The 16,950-nt window shown below is 32.8% G+C and overlaps 3 protein-coding genes across 13 annotated transcripts; 1 reads left to right on the top strand and 2 right to left on the bottom strand.

The window, feature by feature from the left end:
• The first annotated feature begins 1,636 nt into the window (after positions 1–1,636).
• LOC123198381 (deubiquitinase DESI2-like) lies at positions 1,637–5,373 on the top strand. Its single transcript, XM_044613081.1, has 4 exons — positions 1,637–2,079; positions 3,198–3,459; positions 4,184–4,251; positions 4,881–5,373. The coding sequence occupies exons 1-4, from the start codon at positions 1,945–1,947 to the stop codon at positions 5,142–5,144; spliced, it is 729 nt and encodes a 242-aa protein (XP_044469016.1). The 5' UTR covers positions 1,637–1,944; the 3' UTR covers positions 5,145–5,373.
• Positions 5,374–5,898: 525 nt separating this feature from the next.
• On the bottom strand, positions 5,899–8,781 carry LOC123197916. Its single transcript, XM_044612430.1, has 2 exons — positions 8,624–8,781; positions 5,899–7,279 (listed from the first exon to the last, which is right to left on the bottom strand). Exon 2 carries the CDS (start codon positions 6,826–6,828, stop codon positions 6,178–6,180), a length of 651 nt encoding a protein of 216 aa, XP_044468365.1. The 5' UTR covers positions 6,829–7,279; positions 8,624–8,781; the 3' UTR covers positions 5,899–6,177.
• A 1,321-nt stretch (positions 8,782–10,102) lies between these two features.
• Positions 10,103–16,680, bottom strand: LOC123197393 (UDP-N-acetylmuramate--L-alanine ligase-like). Of its 11 annotated transcripts, none has more exons than XM_044611672.1 (10): positions 16,363–16,680; positions 15,037–15,125; positions 14,671–14,774; positions 14,301–14,404; positions 13,367–13,653; positions 12,466–12,716; positions 12,314–12,383; positions 12,136–12,231; positions 11,272–11,350; positions 10,103–11,002 (listed from the first exon to the last, which is right to left on the bottom strand). In XM_044611672.1, the coding sequence occupies exons 5-10, from the start codon at positions 13,595–13,597 to the stop codon at positions 10,941–10,943; spliced, it is 789 nt and encodes a 262-aa protein (XP_044467607.1). In that variant the 5' UTR covers positions 13,598–13,653; positions 14,301–14,404; positions 14,671–14,774; positions 15,037–15,125; positions 16,363–16,680; the 3' UTR covers positions 10,103–10,940. The 11 variants fall into 11 exon arrangements, with proteins under 11 accessions (XP_044467607.1, XP_044467614.1, XP_044467606.1 ...); XM_044611679.1 differs by having other exon boundaries at positions 13,367–13,562; XM_044611671.1 differs by having other exon boundaries at positions 14,306–14,404.
• Positions 16,681–16,950: the final 270 nt, after the last annotated feature.

The raw sequence follows: 16,950 nt of genomic DNA, 5'->3' as shown, positions 1-16,950 counted from the left end.
TTTTAAGAGTATAATTATCATTTTGAAACTATGATGGGTAGATTGATATTTCAAAAATTTTTAAAAACCATAATATTTTAAAAAATTATAATTTATCTCAATATATAATTACACGATAAAGACAATCTTTTTTGGAGGGAAAGAGAAAGAAGAGGTTGGTATAATTTAGTTATTTAAAATATTATTTTTAATTTTTAATAATTTATAGTTAAATGATAATTAACAAAAGAAATAATAAAAATAAAATGGTAATTTCACTTTTTAATATGGTTATTTTTTTATTAGAATATAATTTTAGATGAGAAAATATTATTCATGTTTGCTTTTGATGAGAAAGTGTTATACACCAACTAGGGGAGGAGAGTGATTTAAGGCCAAACCTTGGGTGGGATATTCTTTGCAGTCCCACGTCTTAGCAAAATAGTCCCATCACATGTACTGTCCATTGTAACCGTTGGACAAAAATAAGGATATTCTTTGGATAAAGGCCAAAGGGCTTGTTCCCACTCAAAGTATGTCATTTCTTCAAATTTTTTTTTTTAATTTTAAAAATCTTAAATATCTACTTATAAAAGATTAAGTATATTAATTTTAAGAATAAAATTATTATTTCATTTATAATATTAAAAATAAACTAAAATTTAATTTTTTTCTCTTTAAAAACCCTAAAAACTAAAAGTTTTCTTGTAGACTTAGTTTTAAAAAATTATATTTTTTCTTTAGGGTTTAGTTTTTAATCTTCAATATCATTATCGAAAACGAAGAGTTTTCCACACATCACATCACCATGCTTGGTAGTCTCTCTCCCCTTTTTTGGAATTTTGGCTGGCAAAGATCTTATTTAGAAAAATGAAGTAGTTCGTCTTCGTAGACGTCTTCTTTTGGGAAGATAGTTGTCTTCTGAGATGAAGATGATCTTTTCGCTTTCATCTTCTCAAATGAGATATTTGTCAATTGAAGTTATAGAGGAAGAGAGAGAGATTGTTAGAATATGGTGATGTGTTAGAGACTCTTCATCATCAATAATAACGACAAAGATTAAAAACAAAACATTTAGGGGAAAATTGTTATCTTTTAAATTTTAACCCATGAGAAAAATTTTTAATTTTTAAGTTTTAAAGGAGGAAAGAAGATTAAATTTTTAAATATTAAAGTTTCATTGACTTTGATTATTTATAAGGGAATATTTGAAATTTTTTAAATTAAAAGGTGAAAATCTGGAAGCGCAACATACTTTGGGTGGCAACAGTTCCTTTGGCCTTTGATAAATATTTTAAAACTGAAAAATGAAATTTGAAAACACCAACCAAACCTTATCATTACATAATTCAAATACCATTTTTACCCTCAAGATCCTAGAATTTGTCCCCCTTGATATAACTAAAGCAGGACTATTTTAGTAAATTTTGTACTTCTTTATTAGGTGTCGGTGTCTAAAGTTAATACTTTCTTGCGTGACTACGTGGGGCCGCAACCTCCAGTGACTTACAGTTATAAAATAACTACCTGACAATTTCGTAGTTTTCTCTAAACCCAGGGTTTTTTTCGTAACTTACATATTCTACTTTATCTTATAAAAATTTGAAAAGCTGTTTTGTTCCGAATTTGAAAGTTGAAACTTGAAAACACTTCCGTCTTACTTACCGCTTTAATATAAATAGTATTAATAATAAAAAAATATCTAAAAAGAAAAAGATATTAAAAAACCAAAAAAAGAGAAATTGAGCGACTCGAGGTGGAGATATTCAAATTACAGAGCAAAAAAGTGGAACTGGAAAAAGCTGTGAATCGAGCAATTCGATTGCTTCGCTTTACAGTGTTCTAGAAAAAGAGAGGGAGAGAGAGAGAGAGAGAGAGAGTATAGCGAGAGTTCGTTTTGTTCGTGAAGAAAGTTGGAAGTGAAAAGAAACTCAAATTAGGGTAAAATCTAGGGTTTAGGCGAAGATGACGGATGTGATACTTCACATATACGACGTGACGAATAGTGGATCGGAGAAGACCAACAACACTATTATGCAAATCAACAAGATCTTCAAAGACGGTATTGGCGTCGGCGGTATCTTCCACAGCGCTGTTCAGGTCCATTTCTATTTCTTTCTTTATGTTTAAATGTGTTTCTGCATTGCTGACTGTGTGCGAATGCGATCTAGGTTTTAATAGTGATTTTATTATTTGGATATGGTTATTAATTGATTGTGTTAGTTGTGTAATGCAGTGAGATCTGTGATTTTTGTGTGTTTGTTTGGTCTGTAATGTGTTAATGATGCTTTTCAGTAGAATTACCGACAAATCTACCTCACCTAAAATTAGGTCAAGTATGTATTCTTCAACTTCACTCCTACACTTACACGGCCTCTATTTATTGGTTCATTAATTGGCTGTTAAACATGGATTGTTTTGCGAGTCATGGCTTAGTAAGATGAATTCTACCCTAGTTGTGGCTGATCCTTCTCTTGGACTAGTTACTCGTCACTGTTATGCTGACTAGCAAAGGACAAATGGATTTCTGATCTCTTTGTCCTTCCGAGAAATAGTCTGGATAGAGGTTATTTTTTCCTAATCTTGTTACTGTAAGGAATGTGCAACTCTTTTGAAGAATTAGTTCTTTCATCTTGAGGCATGCTTGTCAGTTTATAGGATTGTGGCTGTTTATGGTGAGATATAATAGTCTGCAGTGCTACGGTCCTAATTTCTTTTCATTATGTGCTCAGTATGTTCAGAACTGTAAGATGCAAGGCGGCAACCTCGAAAACACTCCATGTCTTATATGAAGAAATGTAATCTGCTATGCGGCCTATTTATATTAATTTTTATTTTTCTTCAACTTTCTCACACACAATCTGACATCATCCTACCATCTCTTCTGGAAATACCCTATGTTAGGGTTATGCTCAAATTTTGTGAACCTATGATTAGTTCTTGGTTCAGGAAATAGTTTTTGTTTCACATGATTTGTTATTTTTACATGAAGAAAAATTGTACTCCTTAGTTTTGTTGGATACCCTTTGCCACATGAATATGATAGCCATTATTATTTTAGGCGGTGCCTTTAAATTGCAGTTTATTCCATTTATATTTTAATTCATATATCCATGGAATTTATATTGTTGTCTTTGACATTTGTTTTGATATATAATTTTTGATTGCTAATATCTTATTTCATTTGAGTGATAAATCTGTTTGTCTGAACTTTTCAGGTATATGGCGATGAAGAATGGTCTTTTGGGTTTTGTGAATATGGATCAGGAGTTTTTAGTTGCCCATCTGGAAAGAATCCTATGTATTCATATCGTGAATGCCTTCTCCTTGGAAGAACAAACTATTCAATCTCCAAGGTTAATCAGATCTTGCGGGAACTTAGTCGAGATTGGCCTGGAAGTTCATATGACTTGTTATCCAGAAACTGCAACCACTTTTGTGATGAGTTTTGTGAAAGGCTTGGTGTGCCTAAGCTTCCAGGTAAACTTTTTGAGATTAATGTAGTCTGTTATTCTGATTTGTGATACATGAGGATGAATTGATCCCTATTTGTTTTTCATTTGTACTATTTTATGTATGAGGAGCACTGGCACATAGATGCTCAATTGACTAAGCAGGACTTCAAGATACACACTGTTAAGGCAATATAAAAACAATGTTAATAGCAGTTAGTGACATTAATATGCAAGTGATTTTCTTTTTATCATTTAGTTTTGATTCCTGAGAGTAGTATCAACTCAGATTTGGGATAGAGATCTATAAAAATGTGATATGATATTTTGAAATTTAATTTGTTAATGGTTGTCTTGCCCTTGCAAGGTCTGCCACGAGTAGGAATGGGGAATGGGTTAAATTGTGCTGTTCAATACTAGGCTGCTAGCTGAATCCATTGTGTGGTCTAACTAAAAGATTGTAGAAGTAAGATAGAACAACTGAGTTTCAGTTTGTTGTTCATTTATCTTTAAATATTTTGAATGGGGATTGGTAGGGAGATCAGGGGAGGGATGACAAATTTACTTTATTGTTCTTATGCTCTGTGCTGTTGACTACCTTATTCAAAGCGGTTTACTGCTTGAGTTTATGCCTTGCACAGAAATTTTTATTCTATTTATAAAATCTGTTTTCAGCATTGACTAGATTTTCTTCCTTTTCAGAATTATTGTAATAAATAATAATATGGATCTTGTTATAATTTCCATAACAGGCTGGGTTAATCGTTTTGCCAACGCTGGTGATGCTGCCATGGAAGTAGCAGGAACCACTGCACTGCGGGTGAGATGCTCTTCTGCATTTTGTTTGCTTATAACCTGCCTAATGTAATAATAATACCCCTTTTTAACTGTTGTGAAGAATATTTCTGTTGAGTATTTGTGAAGATGCAGAAGTAATTCTCTATTCCTGAAATATGTAACAAGTAATCACAGTAAACCACAGAAGTTGGACTTATGAGTTTCCTTCACATCTGCTTGAATTTATTTATTATTGGAGCAATGCTATTCTTACCCACTTTTGAGTACACAAATAAGTATATACATGATGTGTCATCATGTAATTAGGTGTTACTTTATCCTTAATTCAAAATTACCCAATCACTTTATAACACATATTAAGTGTGTACCGATTTGTGCACTCAATATAGGTGTACATAATTCTATTGATATTATTCACTATTTTGTGCTTTTAAAATCTGGTGGGTTGAATTTAGCTTGTAGCTGTTGATTGCCATTGCCATCTGGCATTAAACATGGATGATTAATCAGATTGGAAGTTTTAGAAGTCCTTGTGTTTCTCAGGCTCTTTTTTTTTTTTTTTTTCCCAAATACTTAATGATAGCAGTTGGAAGTGGAGCTTCTTTTAGTGAATAACAATTTGCTTTTACTTTGCTGTGTGCGCTATTGCAGTTGAAACAAGCCAGGACAGAGATTGTATCAGCTAGCAAAGTGGCTTATCGATTCCTTTTGGGTGTTGCTAGCAATGGCAATGGGCCTGATCCTGATTCCCCAAGCAATTCAAACAGAGGAACACCAAGATTTCAAGCAGCTTGGTTTAAAAATCTCATAACAACCGGTGCTAAACCATCGAGTAGTTCAGATATCGAAACTAGCCAGGGGGATACGTCATCCACAACAGAAACGAATTCGTGCAGAACTCCCGCCACAAACTGAATCTACTTCATGATATTGGAGGAAAGTTTTTCCCCAGCAAGATATTCATTGTGTATCAAATGTAAAGTGTCCAATCGTTGCAATTAAAATTTGTTCAATTGACACAAAGGTTTCTCCTCACAAACTGGTTATTTGCTTGATTCTTCATTCAAGTGTTTAAAGTTCTCGAGCTGTGCTTGAGGTAGTGTTCTTTCTCAAAAGACAATCAAAGTTCTAGTTTTATTTTTTATTTTTCTTCCTGCTAAGCCTGCTTTCAACATCCAATTTGTAATTAGTATGTTTTCTTTATGATTACAGATGTCTTCTCTAGTAAAACTTGGACTGTGTAATTGGGTATATTTCAGTGGATTTGAACGAAAGATAAAGTCCAATTTTAAATTTTAAAACTAACCCGACAAGTAAAAGTGCAGAGTATGACAATCAAATTGTTAATTGGATCATGTATTGAAGTTTAAATTTTGTGTATTATATATTAAATTTTTTTAAAAAAAAATAATATAATAAAATACTAAAATAATTGTAATTAATATTCATCAATTTAAGGCTTATTACAAATAGTTTTAAAATTTTAAAATTATCTCATATACATGTTTGTTATATCTTTATTTTAACAAAAAATATTAATTTATATTAATAATATATATTATATCATATTAATTTAAAATTAGTAAAAAGTACTAATAACGATGATACAGAGATACTGAGGAACGATGGAAGAAGGAATCCATTAACGGGCATGGATAAGAATCACAAATGGCAGAACAAACTAAATTGTTAAAGACTATAATTATTCGATACAATAAGTCAGCGGATACTTGGTAAGTCATTAAAAGAAACACAAATCTACTGATAGTCTAAGATTTGCGAAAATCAACACCCATATAAGAACGAAGCAACTTCAGGAAACAGAAATATGAAAACACAAACTGACATGGGCAAACTAGAGCAGTAGTGTTCTTACACTGAAGAAGAAAGCAACACCAGAATATAAGGAGGGGACTCATTTGTAATATATATATACAGAACCATTCTTTCAGACTTTAAACCACGACTCGTGCCTCTTGAGCATTCCGTTAAAAACAATGGCGTCTACTTGTGTATCCTCTGCAATTTGTAGTGAAGAAACAGCTTGTGCTGCAATAAGACCAGCAGATAATTCTGGAGCTCTCAAACCTTCATCCTCAAGATACGGCATACCTAGATTTCTTTCAAAAGGCCTGTATGTAAATGACCAGTCATCATTTCCGAAGTCATCCCATTTGCAGCCAGAATCCATTGTGTTAGAGAGCCACCCAATGCCTTCAAATGCACGGTCCTGCTGCGGGGGAGATGCTCTCCCTTCACCTATGAAAATGTCAACATTGCAGGTGCAATCCCAAGAAGTGAATCCCTTTTCTTTGTTCAGCACAACCTTACATGAATCATCAGAATCCTCACAAAGGACATGGAGAGCAACAGCCTCAGCAATTGCAGCACCCTCTTCATCAAGCCTCTGTTGTTCTTCTTTCTTTTTCTGTTTCTTCTTTTCCAGTTCTGATCGAATGGCCGCAGATGTAGCAAGAGCTTTCTCCAGGCGCCTTCTTTTCTTCTCAGCCTGTTTGATGCGATCCATTTCATCCTTCACCTGCTTCTTCTTTGCTTTTCTCACAACAGGTTGCACTTTATTACATGCCATTTTATCCATGAATACCACACACGTCTATAGACTCAACCTTTACAGACTCAGTCCTGTTTGCTCAAATTTTTTTCTTAAAAGTATTCCTCTAAAATGTACACATTTTCCTATAATTTTCTTTCCTTATTTTACTTTTTTTTTCCCACCCTAATTAATTACCAGTTCAATCTTGTATTGGAAACTTGTGTAATGCTGAATTATGATCACAATGACTACACCCACTCAGGTCTGCATGAATACCTCATTTTACGAACAATGCAATCCCAAAAAGAAACGACAGGAGACAACAGTAGAGAAAAATGGTAAGCACTAACAGACCCATCCCTTGAAAGCATTCTTCCTAATTTCCCACAACCCTTGCATTTACCCATTCTTTGTACAACAGGATATCCAGTACGCTTGTCAAAATTGCAGAAGTAACAATTAATCTTGTTTCAGACAGTTCACATGGCCTTTCCCACTACAAGTAAACACAACCAAATGTTAGCCTTCAAAATGCCAAGAAAGTACATACTGTACAAGGTTTATTTTTTGAAGAGAGGTAACACATCCATGACAATAAAACCACTCAAGAAGTTGTGAATGGTTTAAATTTTAAGAACAAAAAAAGTTTACACTCCTCACATGACCTTGTCGCTGAGAGAAAAAAGTGATGAACCTAAAAAATTTAAGGTCATCTCACAACAACACTACATATGAAACAAATCCACATCCACAGAAACAATACAAAACAAAAATATATTCCCAACCAAACCCATTCTCAGCGTCATCAAACGAAGAACTAACAGGCAAATTCAGAATTCAAAAGGTAAGAATAATAAAAATAACAATAACACATGTATTAATATACCCTCATATTATAACTCCCTGAATATAAAGTTTCAAAATAATAAATAATTTTATTAATACGCAGAAGAAAACATATCTAAAAATTTAACAGCCCCAACTTTTAGCAATCTAATTATGAGAAAAAGCATGGCCTACCAGATGCTCAAAAGAAATCTAATGCAACCATATCTGTAAGTTCTTTCTATTGATTTAAAGTTGAGAGTATGATTCATTCTGTCTAAGCTAGGTGTATATTTCCTTTTGGTACTGGTACAATTTCTTTGTATCAATAAGACATTTAAAACTTGTTGAGCCCAGACTCTGGAACACTACTTATAACATTTAAGAACCAGAAGCTAAAATGAGAAATTCAAATACAAAAATATCAACAAAACAAAATTAAATTATACTTGCAACCTACATCAGGTGAATTGTTCGTAGATAAGAAATTCGAAACAACCTCCCCCCTCCTACCCCGCGCAACACCAACACCACCCCACCCCCCCCCAAAAAAAATCCCTAATTTGGGAACACACAATTAATTCCTGAATTGAAGACCAATCCGACAACCTGATTGCTACATACGAACTAAGGTTGATTTTTCACTTCTTAACCACATGAGTAACTCGATTAGTAAAACCAGGTCAGCAGCTAAAGTTTCTTATTCTGTCAACAGCCTGATTATCAGTTACAACGAATTCGAGTTCTTAACAAACAAAAACAGCATAATGATATAATTCAACTACAATTTCACAAATCCGTCACGAAACTTCAATTAAGAATCAAAGAATTCAAATTCACAAGAGATCTAGTCAACCCAGATGAATAAATATCAGATTCGATCGATTCAAATCAATAAAACACAGTTTTAAGCATCAGATCCACATACCCACAAGCTAATTCAGACAAGTCAAATTAAATTAGCAAATAAAAGGCCAAAAAATTGAGAAAAAGTTTTAAAAAATGGAAATCAAACCTTGAATTGTATGGCTTCAATCGGATTGTAGAAAGGCAGTAAGCAAAATAGAGAAATGGTAGCTTCAGAAATTTGTAGCGTTACGTTTGGATCCACACAACAAAACAAAACAGACCATAAAGCTTAAAGAGATAAAAGAGATATAAAAGAGCTGATCATCACGTGTCTATCACGAATGGAAGGTAGAAACGTGTCACTTGATGCGGCGTTGATGATCGCTGACTTCACTGAATCTGGACAGACAGCAGTAATGTTCTAATGACACGTGGTAACTTTTCTTTGTTTGATCATGGGGGGTGACCACTTCAACAAGCGTCTGATTGGTTTTTTTTTTTTTTCATAACTTATTAAATAACCAACATTTAAAATGATTAAATATTTGAAAAAAATATTTATCGTCATTTTTTATTTATGAAATTGGAAAATATTATATATTAATTATAATGGATTACTTATTATTTTTAAAGTAATCAATTATTTCATCTATTTATGATGCACATTAATTATTTTTTATATTTTATAGTAGGAGTCTCCGCACACAAACAAAAAAAGAGCAAGAGGCACAAAGCGAATTGAAAAAGAGAATTGATTCCCGCACGATTCATGCTTCTTTGAGGATAAGTTTGGTAACATGTTATATCAGTTGCCAAACACAAGTCAACTTCCTTTCACAAGAATAAGACACCACCAAAAGATGTAAAACAAAAGGGTTAAATCGATAGTAGGATAAGATTTGAATTGTGTCAAATTGACTGGAAATTTAAATTTACTTTAATTTAACTAAAATTTAAAAATTTGATTTCGTAGAATGATATAATATTTGAAAATTAATTATTGAAAATTGGATTCATACGGTGTTGCTTATTAGGGATGTTGTATTATACTTTAATTTGGAAGTAGAGCTCAGTTTTGGTACGATGAAAGCGTTGGTGGGTTCAAATATTACCATTTGTATCTAGGAAACCCAAACTGAAATCGTTGGCTAATAGCTATTAAAACTGAAATTGTTGGCTAATCGCTATTAAAATTGGTGTTCTGCTGTTTCAAGTTCATAAGTAGGGGTGACAGGGAGCCCAAACACATAGTTATCATATTTGAGTTTGATTTGATTTTGTTAAGTTAAAATAAAAAGTGACTTAAATTCGATTTGAATAAAAAATTATTAAAATCAATTCAATTCGAATTTATAGTTTAAATCAATGATTCGAATTCATAACTTGATTCAGTTTGAATTTATAGTTCAAATCGATGAATTGAATTTATATTTCAAATTTCTAACTTGAATTTGTAGCTCATCGATAAAACAAAATTGCTATACATAAATAATATATAAAATCATTTATTTGAACCATGTAATCGAATTAAACTAAACCATAAATTTGAGCCACTAATTTGATCTATAAATTTGAACTTATCTAAACCCACAAATTTGAAATGAATCAAACCATAAACACACCTTTGAACTCGAGTTTAGCTTGATTTAAAAAACGAACCAAATCTAGTAATTCGGATTCACCTCAAATTCAAATAAAATGAATTTGAGCCAAATTGAACTAACTTCCGAAATCAAACCGGTTTGATTTGAATCCAACCCTATTCATGAGCTATGCTAGATTATCAATGCCATTCTTTTTCTATATGGCCATAGGAACCTGTATTCTTTCAGGTTTTTTATTTTGATATTGGAGCTTACATTCATTCTCGGTTTCCAGCTTGTTTTGTGGTTGATTGACATGTTGATTGGTGAATATTCTAATCAGTTGATCTTTTCATATATATGATCTGAATTGACAGAGATCTACTGTTAGATTAGTGCTTCATACCTTTCATTTGCTGAGCCACTTTTGTATCTCCTGGCCAATCTGTTCTAAAGATGCTCATATGTGAACCATCTTGGTATAATTGCACTCTACTCCAATTGATTTCAGGCAACGGAGGGATCTAAAGTTTTCACTTACCAGGCTTTAGGAGATTTCCTGCTAATTTGCTGACTTCAAAATGCTAGCTTGCTGTTATGCCTGCAAATATCCTGCGGTGATATTTTCATGGAATGCCGTATCCTCGAGGCTGCTGCGTTGTCATTCCAGTAAAGGACCCTGCAATTTTTAAGCCCTTATGCCACACAGAATGCTATGGACTCTTTTCTTCTAGGATAGTCTTATAGGAATGTCTTCCGGTCTTAAAAAGCTACATCATCTTTTGATGTTTGCTTATATTCAGATCATTTACATTGCCGGAAGTTCTGCTATTTGGGCAGTAAATCCCAATTGTGTTGTGTAATGCCGATGCAGCAGTAGCATGGACCAAGTGAGGAGTTTTAGTTTCGTAACATATTCTGCAATTGTTGAAGCAATTTAGGACCTACAGTGGTAACATCGCCTGACAATTCAAAATAATCCACATTCAGCATTTTAACAGTAGCATTGCCTTCACAATATTTATAAAGGAGCAATGTTATATGTATCTAATTTTGAATATCGAATTGGATACTTATATAATATACCATTATGTAATTAAGTTTATTTTATCTTTTATTCAACATTAGACAATTATATAATAACACATTACTAAAATACCTAATTAGATACTTAAAACTAGGTGTATATAATTTTATTGTTTACAAAGATCTCACGTCAAGTATCATGTACCTGCTCCAAGTGTTAAAATGACAGTTTCATGAAGAGGGTCTCTTGATATCACAACCGTTAGCTTATCAACCACATCCCCCTGCAAAAACACAACATATGAATAGAAGACTCAGATATTAGTACAAAGTTACACCAGACCCAGCCACAATGCAAGATCCTCTTTTTAGAATGGTACCACACTTAAAAATTTTTTATACAAATTTTTGTATACAAAGATGTGACACAACCATAATGGAAGAGTGAAATACAATTAATTCAATGAATAAATACGAATGATATAGTTGGTAGGACACAAACATATTTTATACACAATCCATCCAAATTTTTGTAATTTATTTAGAATTTCTAATTCCTTTTCTACATCATAAGTTATAAATCCTGAACTTGTTTTGAAATAATAAAGATGAGATGAGTTTGATTGACATATATACACTGAATACGTTAAGTTTTTTTCGTATATTTTATCGCTTCCAACTTTCAATTTGATTTGCACATTTATAGAATTTATAAATTTTTTATTTTTTATTTTTTTTTCAGAACATAAATGTGATTTCAATACAATTGCTTATATGTTTGATTGATGTTAAATGAAGATTAACAAAAAGGCACAGTGTGTGTGTATATATAAAATATAAACAAAAATTTAGAAAATAAAAGATATAAAAATAAGGATTATTTTGTAAATGAATGGGATTTATTTAGACATTTAGATATATTTATAAAATTTAATGAGGCTAACTTAGTGATGAAGTTTTAAATTATGGGGACCAATAGCATTGCTCTTTTTTTGGAGTTGTCCACTCTCGTGGGTGCATAGGTAGACAAATTATATATATTAAAAAAAAAACCGCAAGTTTGACATACCAAAGAGGAGATATACTCGGTTGATGGGCTAACTATTGAAGCAGCTAAATCCCTTCCAGTAATATTCCAACTGTTTCTTTCTCTGGCAGCATCGACCTGTCATAACCAATTATACTGTTAATAGCCATGTCTGACCTGTAAGTGGAAACTTCGACAATGGTGAACAATATTCTTATACCTCTGTAATCACAACTTTATCTGCGTCACTAAATGCAGTGGCAAAGTCATCCTTCAAAGCTACCAAGCCACTGAAAATCACCAAAAATTTAAGTTCAGTGCAATGCTATATAAAGAGAATCTGTATTATTCATATTTTTCTTCAGGCAGCACCTGCAAGTATGAGGCTGGAATACCACAAGAAGAGTCTTTTCTGGAAACCTTTGTCGTGCTGCTTGAAGAACTGCACGCACTTCTGTCGGATGGTGGGCATAATGATCATATATGTGGCATCCGTATATTGTTCCAAACATTTCAAAACATCTAGATATTCCTCTAAATTTGCTCAAGTGCAACTTGAAACAATCAATTGATTCCTTTAATTTCCCTTGGTCACCCATTAACATTAGCACTGTGACAATAACCTGTACAATGAATTATAATAACAGTATAAGAGAGCAATATTTTACAATTTGGAAAAAAAATCAACGAGGCAATAACTTAAGCAATTATAAATAGGAAACTCATTTGAAGTACATAGCTTCCTATGTTTCTTTTCATAAAGAAAAAGAATCACTTGCTGCTAAAGAATTCAATACATTATGGATTCCTGGAATCTGTATACTGATATCTGCTAGTGGATACCCTCTATAGCACTGCAGCCAATTAAATTTAGACCAGATAAAACATTGTCTAGTAAGCTTATTAAAACAAAAATCATAAGTAAAAAATTCAAATATGGTCATAGCAGTATAAAACAGAATTGAAGAGTACACTGGGCATTAAAGGTATATCCCAACAGTTCAAAAAAAAGGGCATCAAGAGTCACAGTACAGCTCACTAATATAGAGTCCAACAGATAAGTCATATTTTTAGTCTACACACTTTCCAATTTTCATAAGAGCTTCTTGAAAGAAAATGGGGATCAAAATCCACTTCAAATTTAAAAAGTCACTTCAGAAATCGATTAACTTTTACATTTCCTATGGTAGCAATTTTTCTGACAGAATTTTAAGAAAACCAGAACAAATTTCAATGTCGCTATCTTTGGAAGTGAAGAAACAATGGCACCTACCAGAATATAGTCACTACCACCCTGTAAGTTTGGACGAACTGATTCTGCATGCCATTCATTACTACTTGAAATTCCATAAGTAATAATTCTGCCGTTATTACCACAAAGATCGGAACTAGGATCTGATGGCCGACCACAAGAACACTCTGATCCAGAAACCTGTTTCATTCCATTCAGCAAGGAATGTGCACCTACACTGCACTTTCCTTCCCAAAAGAATTCAATAATCATAATCTATAGGCATCATACAGCTGAAAAAAGGCCTTGTCAAGTATAAAATGCAGGATCTGAAGAAATAAAGCAGTATCAGTAAACATCCAAGAGCTATAACATCAGGACCAATTGCAAATTTTGAGATCAAACAGAGGAAATCAAATTTATGCATGTGGTATAATTGGTTACTAGGTTTTTTAATCAATTTCTGAAACTAGACAACAATTTGGTCTCATGTATTTAGCTTCCTTGTTACCACATTTTTGGAGGAGTTTTTGCTTATACACCAGTCTCCAACTCGATTCTTTTCTAATGTGTGGGTATGTAATAAAAAACACAGTCTTTTCTTTACATATAAATAACATACTCCAACAAGAACATTTTACTCTCTGACTATGCTATTTTCCATTGTGAGACCATGTGTTTGAAAAAAGAAACAAACTTTTCTTTACATATGAATAGCATACAACATATTCCAGCAAGAACATTCTACTCCAACTCATCTTATGGTATATTAGGAGAGAAAAAAAACACCTATCCCCACAAATAATGAGATATCCACCCTTCTCGATTTGCTTCAGGAACTGTTTGAAAATACTTTTGACAACCTCCAAATTTATAAGGAAAAAGGTTTAATAAACCAACAAATATTTATGTTGAAATAAATTTATATACAAGTTCTAATTCCTAGTTTGCCATGCAAAAAGAACAAATCAATTACCAAACCTCAACTTGAAAGAATCAACATGCTCCCAGTCCAGATTTGTTACAATAGCTACATGTGGTGACAAGCCCAGGAAACAGCCATCATATTCATTGGCCTACCTTCAAAATGAGGTACACAAGCATTCAATGTGATTATCATAAAAAAGATATAACATATATGATAACTACAAACATATCAATTTTATTCCAACCATTCAAGGAGGTGTTTCAAAAGACATGAAAGAAAAATGCTCAACAATCTAATAAAATTTTTATTTTAAATTCCTTATCTTAATCTTTAAGTTCAACCACCAATGGAAGTAAAGCATATTTTAACCATCTTTTCAAAGAACATTCATCCTTGTGTATGTAAGTGTTCATCCAACCTGTTCATATAAAGTTTATTCCATTAGGAAAGTTGGAAAGAAATGGAATCAGATCTCCAGTACAAAATTATGGCCACCACCTGAATTATATTTCCGTCTGGAAACTGCAAGAGTCAGAATGGATCAAGTGAAAACTCTGCTGACAGACTATCCAAATGGATTACTGATACCAGGCCTAACTAGTTAAAATAGCAGCCTCAACTACTGAGTTCACTTGAAAGATTAAGTCATAAAGGAACTAAAATGAACAACTGAAAAATCAAAGGAAATAGATGCTTTGCAACAGAAATTCTACGTGATGAATACAAAATAGGGAATAACATGAATATTGTTGACAATATTTTTCTTCCATTGGTAAAATATTACCTTTGGCACATGTGCTCCAACTACAGCTGTGAGATCATCTCCCATTGCCTTCAAAACATAAGCAAGCATACTAGTTGTTTTGCTTTTCCCTACACAGGTTAATAATCAAATTTCATGAAATAATCGTTGATGTAGTTCAAATACAAATAGCATTAGAATTGTATCTGCAGTAACAAAATTATGTAATTTATAAAATGCATAACCAAAGAATATCTTGTTTTCATGCCAATAATATTTCTAGACAATTAGCATATAATTTACTCAATTTATAAATCAAAGAAATTATTGCATCCCAGTTCAAATACAATCGTGAAATTTCATCATTAGACATATAAGCATGCTAGCTTTGAGACTTGAATGGGGTTATGATTGTTGAACAAGCTATAGGCCAGAAATGCAGTGAAAAAATTAGTCTGAGTTATGAGGAACTAAAAATTGAGCCTTCACAGATTAGCAACAGTATTTGTTATCTTAGAAAAGATTTTTTGTTATGAAAAAATAATATAGTTTTAGAGTTGTTAAGCATGTATCAGAAAAAAGGGACAAAAACCCATTTATTAGGAAGCAATTTTAACAACATGTTCGTAAAAATTGTGATTATAAAGAGTTAACAAACTGACATAATTCTGAGGAAGTGTGTCGTAGATACAATAAATAATATCAATAACTTTTATCATGACTACCACTAACAACAGCAATAAGATTGTAGCCCTCCAGTAACTTTGCCAACCAATAATCTCGCTTGTAGCTGTGAAAAGTGATAACAGTAGCCAAGAAAGAAAAAATTATTTTGGAATCCATATATTAAGATTACCATTAAGGAATGAAACAATTTGGTTACTCTTTCAAATAACTTCTCAAGCTTTCAAAGCTACTAAGGTGCCTTATTTCATACATATTGAGGTACTCCAACAGATTTCGAATGCAAAATCTCCACATTATCATGTGGAATTGCACTTGAAATTACAAGTGTATTTGAAAATCTTGACTTATTATCTCTCTCAATATTAGACATAGAATGGCCAATATGCAAACATGCCCTGGCTGCCTGCAATCCATCCATGTAGCAGCTCCACCATATCAGGGCCACTAACCTCAACACCCTAGAACCAAGGAACAAAGTATTCAAGCCTTGCCTAGTTTGCAACTAAATAATTTCTTTTAGAAAGAAAACTCAGTTCATAAGGTTCTCAATTGATCACTAAACATAACATTCGTATTCAAACTTCTGAATAATCTTCCTTCCATATATTTATTTCATTTTCCCCCACTTTCTCAGCAACCAAACAGAAAATCAAAGTCAGGGTTTGGCCAAAAAGAGCTTACTTGTTCGAGAGCAAGCATGGCGAGAGCAGACAATCCACAACCACCAATACCTGCAAAATGAATCCAACCATTTCGGTTCTTAAAATCGACCATACATTCTTGATTTTCCTTAAATGTGCCTCTTCTTCTCTTCAAATAATAAGACTGGTGGCAAATCTAGATTGTACTTAAAATGTAGAAAACTCTTTCTGAAAAGCTGAGTTTTTAATCGGTCCACAAAACTGGCAGGATGAAGAAGTGAGTCGGTCACTGACATCGCCGGCATTTCCTTTGTGAGAGATTTTCCCGGGAAATTGACTCTTGTGAGCTGTGAGTGTAACATAAATGCTGCTGCACGTATTGAGGTTGTCAAAACGGCGACGTATAGAACAATTAACTGAAGAAACCATATTAAACCAAATTTCGGTTGTGTTTAAAACTAACAGAATTCAACTTAAATTTATCTCAAAATATAAAAATATAAAATGAGGTTTGTATTTTGTCCAACTTTTACTCAAACTTGAATTGCAGCTCAAATCCAACACAATGAATTCAAGCTTGAGTTCAGGATTGGGTTCGGATTGATTTAGATTTTTTAGTTTGAATTCA

The sequence above is a fragment of the Mangifera indica genome, chromosome 15 (genome assembly GCF_011075055.1).
Source record: "Mangifera indica cultivar Alphonso chromosome 15, CATAS_Mindica_2.1, whole genome shotgun sequence".
Taxonomy (NCBI): Eukaryota; Viridiplantae; Streptophyta; class Magnoliopsida; order Sapindales; family Anacardiaceae; genus Mangifera; species Mangifera indica.
The sequence above is the reverse complement of the archived record's forward strand: the minus strand, read 5'-3'. Positions and strand labels throughout refer to the sequence as shown.

Coding starts and splice junctions, on each gene's coding strand:
- LOC123197916 (XM_044612430.1), bottom strand. CDS start 6,828: ATGGATAAAATGGCATGTAATAAAGTGCAACCTGTTGTGAGAAAAGCA.
- LOC123197393 (XM_044611669.1), bottom strand. CDS start 13,597: ATGATTATTGAATTCTTTTGGGAAGGAAAGTGCAGTGTAGGTGCACAT. Junction 12,384..12,465: donor TTCCAGCCTCATACTTGCAG/GTGCTGCCTGAA, acceptor GGTGATTTTCAG/TGGCTTGGTAGCTTTGAAGG. Junction 11,351..12,135: donor CCGAGTATATCTCCTCTTTG/GTATGTCAAACT, acceptor GTGTTTTTGCAG/GGGGATGTGGTTGATAAGCT.
- LOC123198381 (XM_044613081.1), top strand. CDS start 1,945: ATGACGGATGTGATACTTCACATATACGACGTGACGAATAGTGGATCG. Junction 2,080..3,197: donor TCTTCCACAGCGCTGTTCAG/GTCCATTTCTAT, acceptor TGAACTTTTCAG/GTATATGGCGATGAAGAATG. Junction 3,460..4,183: donor TGGTGTGCCTAAGCTTCCAG/GTAAACTTTTTG, acceptor TTTCCATAACAG/GCTGGGTTAATCGTTTTGCC.